General features: G+C 33.8%; 1 protein-coding gene across 1 annotated transcript; it reads left to right on the forward strand.

Annotated features, from left to right (window-relative positions):
- The first annotated feature begins 677 nt into the window (after positions 1-677).
- Positions 678-2,078, forward strand: LOC139889947 (uncharacterized). The gene has a single exon (XM_071872856.1). It carries the CDS (start codon positions 678-680, stop codon positions 2,076-2,078), a length of 1,401 nt encoding a protein of 466 aa, XP_071728957.1.
- The last annotated feature ends 8,001 nt before the right edge of the window (positions 2,079-10,079 follow it).

A 10,079-nucleotide genomic window follows, 5' to 3' on the forward strand; every position in this document is an offset into this window, starting at 1 on the left:
TCATCACTTATTCATCACATTTAACTAATATCTATCACTTAACTTTTTTCCCATCACATAGACCTCACATCAATTTATTTAATATTTAACGTATTTTGCTATGTATTTTGTTTATTATTATTATTATTATTATTATTATTATTATTATTATTATTATTATTATTATTATTATTATTATTATTATTATTATTATTATTATTATTATTATTATTATTATTATCTTAAAAAAATACATTTTTATAAAAATAAAAAGACTTCCATTTATTCAAAAGATTACATTAATAACTTAAAGGACATAATTAAAAAGGTTACAATAAGAGCTCTCCCAACGGTTCGTCCAGGTGAACCGCCCAGGTCCGCCCACCCTGGGCGCCGTTGGCACCACCTCGCCCAGGTGTCGCCCAGGCTATTTCGTCCAGCCGATTGTCTATTGTGAGCATGTTTGTGGACGTAAAAGGCCGAGGAAAAAAAAAATCTGAATTAAACCCAACGGCTCATTCAACAGCTAGTTTATATTTTTTTTTATTTTTTTTCTTCCTTTTTTACACTATATATACACACCAAACAATATTTTTAACATTATAAACATACACTCTCATTTCATATTTTCTACCCAATTTTAACCTTTTTATACTCAAATAAACAAAATGAGTTCCGACTCCGAGCCCGACGTAAATATGGTATTATCAATCAGAAATACGACTACGAATCGAGCACTCGAAGTCATTGACGCGCTAGATGAATTAAGTGATAACGAAGAAGTAGAACAAATACCACGGGCACCTAGAAGATATTTACATAGAGGTCGTCAGGGTCATGCATTGGCTTTATGGAATGATTATTTCTCCGACAATCCCACATTTCAGGACGATTATTTTCGTAATCGTTATCGAATGAGCAAACCTCTATTTCTTCGTATATGTCAAGGTATATTGAACTTTTCTCAAACTCCGGTTCCTAAATATTTTACTTATTTTATTCAAAAACGTGATGCTATCAGATTACTTGGTTTTAATATTGTTCAAAAAGTAACATCCGCCATACGTCAACTAGCTTATGCCGCTTCGACCGATGTTTTTGATGAATATTTGCATATGGGTGAACAAACCTCATATGATTGTTTAAACAATTTTTGCAAATGTATTTTCCACTTGTACGGTCCCGAATATTTGAGACGGCCAACTGCACAAGATGTGCAACGTTTGACCACTAAACATGCTCAAATACATGGTTTTCCGGGGATGTTAGGAAGTATTGATTGTATGCATTGGAGATGGAGAAATTGTCCGGCACGTTGGAAGGGTCATTATACACGAGGTGACGATGGTTACCCGTCAATTATGCTTGAAGCGATAACATCGTACGATGGATGGTTTTGGCACGCGTTTTTTGGAATTGCCGGATCAAACAATGATATCAACGTGCTAAATCAATCCGACTTGTTTAGTGAGTTATTAGCCGGTGAAGCACCACCATGTACGTATACGGTTAACGGATGTACGTTTACTAAGGGTTATTATTTGGCGGATGGAATTTACCCGGAATGGTCTACAATAGTTAAGTCGTTCAAAAATTCGATAGACCCGAAACAAAAAAAATTCAAAAGGTATCAAGAATCGGCAAGAAAAGATATTGAACGAGCATTTGGAATACTACAAGGCCGATGGCAAATTGTTCAACGTCCGGCACGACCGTATTATATCCGCAAAATTAGAAGGATTTTGTTATCATGTGTGATATTAAATAATATGATAACCGAGGACAACGGCCGTGCATTTTGTGGACTCGAGGAGAATTATCGTCCGGTTCGACGACCACCGAGATCATTCCAAGAAAGGGTTGAAGCGCATATGCGAGTGGACGCGGAAATAAGAGATGCAGACATTCATCAACTACTAAAACATATGCTTGTAGAACACATACATAATCTTCCACCAAATTATCGCATACGACATGATCCCACAAGAAATCCAAACAACCAAGATGACGCCGGACCTTCACACATTCCCGATGACGAGGATGAAGAAGATCAAGAAGACGACGATGAAGAAGATCAAGAAGACGACGATGAAGAATAGGTCTTTTAATTGATGTTTTAATGTAATTTTATTTTTAATCATATTTTTATTTTAATTGTATTTTTTATTTTAATGTACTTTTTTATTTTAATTATTGTAATGTTTTTTAATTTTTAATAAAAGTTTAGTTTTATTTAAATAATTGTAATTTTTTGATAATATAAAATAATTCAAAAAGAAAATAAAAAATGGAAGGAGGAGTGTCTTTGTTGGGAGTGTTTAGTCCTGAGTTTAGTCCTAGGAAGGAAGTGAGATGGAGGTGCTGATGTGGCACTGAATAGTTGGTTAGTCCTGGAAGAAACCATGTCATGGTTGGGAGCACTCTAATAATTTAAAACAACATAATTGTAGAACTTAAATAATACGATGCTATAAAACTATTATCCGTCATCCGAATCTTCAAATTCCTTGGCGTATTTCTTTTAAAGCTTCGCCCTAGCTTTCATCACCTTATGATATTCGTTCGGCAACAAGTTGGTTGACACCGAATTTGAAAGAAGCTTTGAAACTTTTTAAAAGTATACGCACCTCACGTACCTCTACTAGCTTTTTCATTGTTTCTCTTGTTTTATTAGCGGAAGCAACAATTGACTGTCAGGCTTCCTCGGATGACAAACGAAATGCCGTATTCGACGAACATCATCAAGTTCGGTTTCTTTGATCTCCTCCAATGGAGTTTGATAAGGTGTTTGGAAATGTGGTTGAATAAGTGTATGAAAATGGAGTTGAAATGGAGGATTAATATAATGTTGGTTGGTATATGGATTAATCGCGTAACTAGTAAAACTCATTTGATTTTGTTGGTTAGAAGATGACCCGGTTAGCGATGGAAAATTAATTAACGAATTGAACATGTCTTGAGCTTGACTTGTTAGTATTTGTACGTTTAATTTGGGTTGTATACAACCCAGATTGGAGTGTACGATGGAGTGTACGGTGAAAGTGGTCTTATTTACATTACATTTTTTAATAGTGAACTACTATTATCCATTTAATTATAATGTGTCTGATAAAACTCGAATGAAAATGATTACACTTAACGTTTCATTATAAGTATCATGAATTGAGTTTTGAAATTGTAATTTAATTTTTTTTTTATTTGGACTTTAATTTATTTATTTTATTATAATACTTTATGAAAGTTAAATCAATAAAACACATTAAAACTTAATTCGTTCATATGTTTTTAACCAAATATTATACAATACAAACATAAAATATATCTAATATCAAAATGGATTAAAAAAGACCTTCAAATTTATACCATTTTTTCAATTTTTTTAAGGAAAATCTCTAAATTCATTTCTTGAAGAAATACCCATTCAGCACTTGGTTGTGCAACATGTCTTCTGATTATTGCAGTATAGGGCAACTTCGATCTCCATCATGATTGGGTTGCGGCATCGGTGTGAAGTTGACTTTTCTCAGCTATTATCCTTACATACTGATAGAAAAATAATGTAAGTTGCTACCCTAAAATTGATCGACAGATAACATAGATTGCAGTCCAAAAAATTGATCGGAAATTAAACAACAACAACAAAACCCAATCTCATATGTATGAGGTACGGGGGAGGTGGTACGTAGACAATCCTTCCTCTATCCTTGAATAAAGATCGAGAAATCGTTTCTCCATCCTGAGTGAAACACTCACAAGAGTAGAGAGAGTCATCCCTTTCTCGATTGACGGCTAAAGAGATTGCTTCCAAACGGACCTCCGGCGTAGAGAAAATTTAAAATTAAAAAAATAAAAATAAAAAATAAATAAAAATAAAATAAAATAAAATAAATAAATAAATAAATAAAAATAAAATAATAAATATATAAAAATGAAAATAAATAATATAAATAAAGACGCCATGAAAATGATAGAATCAAATTCCTTGAGTTTAAGAACATGCTTAGAGTTCAATTTAGGCTCTAAGCAGAAATATAAATATTGACAAAATAAAGCTAGAATAAACATGTCAATCGAGATGTTAGTTAATCTTATCTTATACTCTATGTAACACCCTCAGACTGGGCCTAGCAGGAAATGACCATTTTACCCTGTGTGTGTGTGTTAATATTATTAATTTTAATAATTATATGTTATTTTAATAATTACGTGTTTATAATTATTTAATTATATAGTTGAGACCAGTTCGTGACAAGGGTCACAGAACAAGTTTGTTTATTTAAATTAGACCTCGTTTGGACCACTTAATGAGGTGTTTCGTATTTTAGATAACTGGTAAATACCCGTGTGAGACACAGAAGAGGTTTCCTCACCATGAAGAAACCCCTTAGTCATATATACTTCTGTATTTGTTTTAGTTTCCATTTTTGGAAACCTCTGTACACAAACACATACACAAATGCATCCCTAATCCAGAACCCTAGTTCTTGATTCTCGTTTTTGTGTTAAATCGATTTGGGGTATTTGTTATTAGTGATTTCGTGATCATTACAAGGTATTTTACATGTCAAATTCGTGCTTTAATCTGTATTTAATTTGGGTTTTATCAAAGTTTCATATCAAATGGGTTTTTGATCAAATCTTGATCTAAATGTGTTGTTTGTGTCAAATTGATGTTAGTAAACGTTTGTATATGAGTTATGTATGTTCTCTAAGTGATTTTTAGTGTCAAAACAGTGCAAAAACGAGATTTGGGGTTCAAAATGACGAAAACAACGACCTGATACTGATGAAAAACTCCCGTACAGTTGCAGGATGCATCTGTACGGTTACGGGGTGTATCCGGGCCATTTTGGGTGCAACTGGGCTGTTGCAGGGTGCAACCGGGCGGTTGCAGGTGCAACCGGGCGGTTGCAGTCTGTCAGCTTTTTGGAAAACTTGTTTTGGCCGTAACTTTCAAACCGTAACTCCGTTTTTGATGAATCAAATATCGTTGGAAATATAATGAAGTTTACTTTCTAATGGTAAGGTTTTAAAATAATAATTCAGACTTATTTGGGGTCAAAAGGCTGTGGTAGCTTGTATGCTTCGTTTTACACGCGTATAAGAGTTGTTTTCGTATGGACTCTTATGTAGCCTTGTCAAATAATGAATATAGAGTTATATGATGTGATTTAAAGTATGAATTGATGATTACCATTGTTTGGAAAAGTATACTAACTCAGTATATGATGTTCTCAGGTGATAAAGGAACGGAGAAGACTCAGTAACATTAGACCACTGAGTTCTTGCTGGTAATCGGTGAGTGGGACTATCCTTATGGATATTGGTATTTAGTAACAAGTGTAGTTACTACCCACTGTTATGCTATTAAAGATTATGATAATCTATATGCATGTTGATTACTGTTTTAATTATAAGTAGTAGGTGATACTGCTGTTATCAAGTTGCCTGATTAGATTGAATCTATAGCATGCCTGATTAGGGTACCCGTTGGTTATTAGTGATGTTACATACCATGAGGTTGTAGGTGGTTTATGTTCAAATGTGAGAACTGTCCGTGTATAGAAGGGACAGAAGAGGTCAACCATGTATAGAAGGGTTGGGCTCATTGTTTATTGTAATGGCAGTATATTACAATTGACGTATGTAAACGTCAGGAGAGGTATACTGTGTGACAATAACGAGGGATATCGGTACAGCTCTAGCTTGATCAGCTAGCAGTTGTAGACCTGGCAGGGTCAACGATCCTCTTGTATTTATAGCCGTTAGTGCTATGTATAGCCGTTAGTGCTATGTATAGCCGTTAGTGCTATGAGAGTGAATAGCTGTGTAGAGCTATTGATACTTAGTGAATAGCTATGTAGAGCTATTGATACCCTTATTGTATAGCTATGTAAGGCTATGTTAGGGTAGTGCCTTTGGTGCCCTTAGTGAATAGCTTGTTGATGCTATTACTGCTCTGATTATTTGCCTAGCTCTGTATAATACATATGTGTAATGCTCTATTATATGATAGTAGTGTAACACTATGTCCACTTTTCCATGACTGATGCATGATCTCTAAATGCTAGGCTTGGTACTTGATAGTAATATCGGTTGGGATATCTCATTCACTTAGCGTTATGCTAATCCCCCACATTTTCTCCCCTGCGGGTTATATTGTTTTGCATGCTAGGGACGGGAGAAGATAATCGTGCTTTGGTTATGTTTGACACACTGAAGAACTCTGATGTTTAATATACTATGGATAACTGTTTTGAAAAGTAACACCAGTTGTATTGTAATATGTAAATGTTATATACTTTAAATACTTCCGCTGTGATTTAAAAAAAAAATTACGGTGTTACAACTTGGTATCAGAGCATAGGTTTGGCATGTACATTGTGATGAATGTCATGTTCCCAAATCTTGATTGGATTTGTGTCAAACATCCTAGTGGGGGAAAGGGAAAGTGAATGTAGGTGGGTTACGTGTTAGTTGCTATGTACTAACTGATTATCCACTAAGCTTTTGTGAGATGTTGTGATAAGACAGGTATGGATGATCAAACTCGAGATGTCGATACCCCCTTGATCCCCAGAATAATGAGAGCATCCTCAGAGGAGCATAGTGCAGAAGATGACTTGCAAAAGTATAATTTTCAGTTACATAGTCAGTTGAAAGAAATGAGGGATAGAATACAGGAACTAGAGCAACAACAGTCACAACCAGTTGATATCACTATTGCTCCAACCATAACTAATTCATTAACACCGTCGGGTTTTCTGATCCCACAATATGCGTCTTTGCCCGTTAGAGACGCACAACAGCAACCACAACCACAATTCCAAATTTCACCTCAGTTCAATTATTCACATTCCGACCAAATGATGTATCCATATCAGATGTTTCAGCAACCCATAATTGAAACCAAGAAGAAGTGTACCTATAAACAGTTTTTACATTGTAACCCTCCTACGTATTCGGGCAGTGCTAACCCGAATGACTCATTAAATTGGTTGAGAGAAGTGAACCGAGTTTTTGAAGTGTGTCAATGTGACCAGAACTCAGAGTTACCTTTGCTTGTCAGTTATTGAAGAATAAAGCTATGGTATGGTGGGATTCTATCGTTACCCATGTAACAAAGGAACAATTTGGTCAAATCACTTGGGAGCAGTTTTATGAAAAAGTGTGTGAATGGTATTATATCCCGTATGAGATTGGAAAGTTAAAGAGAGAGTTTTTAGAGTTAAAGATGGCCGAGCAGATGTCTGTAGACGATGCAATTGAACAGTATACTGATAAACTAAGGTTTGCGCATCAATGGGTTCCTGATGAACAATCCAAAATTGATCATTTTGTGAAGATGTTGTTGCTGGAGTACAGAACCATAGAAAGAGTTGCCACTACTTTGTCTCAAGCCTTTATTATGGAAAAAATGGCCGAGGATGATATTAAGGCTGTAATTAACCGTAGAAAAGAGAATGTAAGTGTTCAGCAGCAAAATCAGACAATAAGCCAATCTAGTTCCAAGTCAAAGAAAACTTTTTGGAATAGGATGAAAAGAAAATAGACTCAGGGTGTATCTAAGTCAAAATCAGAAACGTGGTGTGCTCATTGTAGAGAAACTCATGTTGGAAAGTGTTCTGAAAGGACCTGTCGATGTTACCATTGTGGTTTGATAGGACACAATGTTCAGTCTTGTTCGTTTAAAGATAATGTGTGTTGGAATTGTCAGAGTGAAGGTATGTTCTTAATAAATTATATATTTATTATAGTAGTGTAAATTATTGGCAAACACCTTATGTGTCTATAGTCTGTTCTGATTGATTACGATTATTGGAATATAATTGTGTCTTCCTAATTAGGAAGAAGTAGCTGGTAATGTAACAGCTCCAGTTATAGCAACTGTGTTTAGAGTTGTTAAAAATATTATTGGGATCTTATTCCCTTCGATTGTTTGCCACATTTCTTGTGATTGCCTTGCTTGTAGTGACCCGAACTTTTCCATGCTTATATATATTAATTGAGATTGATATTTACATGATTAAATGTTTCCAACATGTTAAGCAATCAAACTTGTGAAGACTTGATTAATTGAAATATGTTTCATATAGACAATTGACCACCCAAGTTGACCGGCGATTCACGAACGTTAAAACTTGTAAAAACGACATGACGATATATATATGGATATAAATATGGTTAACATGAGATTATGATAAGTAAGTATCTCCATAAGTATATTAACAATGAGCTATATACATATAAACAAGACTACTAACTTAAGGATTTCGAAACGAGACATATATGTAACGATTGTCGTTGTAACGACATTTAAATGTATATATATCATATTAAGATATATTAATATATCATAATATCATGATAATATAATAATTTAACATCTCATTAGATATAATAAACAATGGGTTAACAACATTAATTGAGATCGTTAACTTAAAGGTTTCAAAACAACACTTACATGTAACGACTAACGATGACTTAACGACTCAGTTAAAATGTATATACATGTAGTGTATTTAGATGTATTAAAATACTTTTGGAAGACTTCAAGACATATATCAAAACACTCATACTTAACGAAAATGGTTACAGTTACTTTCCCATTCTTTTCTTTCATCAAGAATTCTAGTCGTATTCTTACCCGTATTATACACAGCTTCAAAACGTACTTACTATGGGTATATACCAATAGGAACTAGCATGGGATTCCACTCTTGATTATGTCATGTATGACTAATCAATTTTAACTTCTACCATGAGCTAGTCAACTAACTAGAACTCCTTTTAACCCCACTCACCACTCACCAATTACCACTCATCATTCACTCCATTTCACTTCCAATTCTCTTTCTAATTCTCTATCAACACACACACACTATTATGAACGTATTTTTCCAGTAGTTAATCATCATCTTCATCAAAAATCACTTCAAGAATCAAGCTATAATCATCATAGGAAGAACACTTCAAGAACACTTCAAAAATCCCTTCAAGTTTACTAATTTACTTCCAAGCTTTCTAATCCATTCCAAGTAATCATCTAAGATCAAGAAACCTTTGTTATATACAGTAGGTTATATTTCTTATTCAAGGTAATATTCATATTCAAACTTTGATTCAATTTCTATAACTATAAACTATCTTAATTCGAGTAAAAATCTTACTTGAACTTGTTTTTGTGTCATGATCCTACTTCAAGAACTTTCAAGCCATCCAAGATCCTTTGAAGCTAGATCATTTCTTGTCACTTCCAGTAGGTTTACCTACTAAACTTGAGGTAGTAATGATGTTCATAACATCATTCGATTCATATATATAAAACTATCTTATTCGAAGGTTTAAACTCGTAATCACTAGAACATAGTTTAGTTAATTCTAAACTTGTTTGCAAACAAAAGTTAATCCTTCTAACTTGACTTTTAAAATTAACTAAACACATGTTCTATATCTATATGATATGCTAACTTAATGATTTAAAACCTGGAAACACGAAAAACACCGTAAAACCGGATTTACGCCGTCGTAGTAACACCGCAGGCTGTTTTGGGTTAGTTAATTAAAAACTATGATAAACTTTGATTTAAAAGTTTGTATTCTGGGAAAATGATTTTTATTATGAACATGAAACTAGATCCAAAAATTATGGTTAAACTCAAAGTGAAAGTAAGTTTTCTTAAATGGTCATCTAGACGTCGTTCTTTCGACTGAAATGACTACCTTTACAAAAACGACTTGTAACTTATTTTTCTGACTATAAACCTATACATTTTCTATTTAGATTCATAAAATAGAGTTCAATATGAAACCATAGCAATTTGATTCACTCAAAACGGATTTAAAATGAAGAAGTTATGGGTAAAACAAGATTGGATAATTTTTCTCATTTTAGCTACGTGAAAATTGGTAACAAATCTATTCCAACCATAACTTAATCAACTTGTATTGTATATTATGTAATCTTGAGATACCATAGACACGTATACAATGTTTCGACCTATCATGTCGACACATCTATATATATTTCGGAACAACCATAGACACTCTATATGTGAATGTTGGAGTTAGCTATACAGGGTTGAGGTTGATTCCAAAAT

Source organism: Rutidosis leptorrhynchoides, chromosome 2 (genome assembly GCF_046630445.1).
Source record: "Rutidosis leptorrhynchoides isolate AG116_Rl617_1_P2 chromosome 2, CSIRO_AGI_Rlap_v1, whole genome shotgun sequence".
NCBI lineage: Eukaryota > Viridiplantae > Streptophyta > Magnoliopsida > Asterales > Asteraceae > Rutidosis > Rutidosis leptorrhynchoides.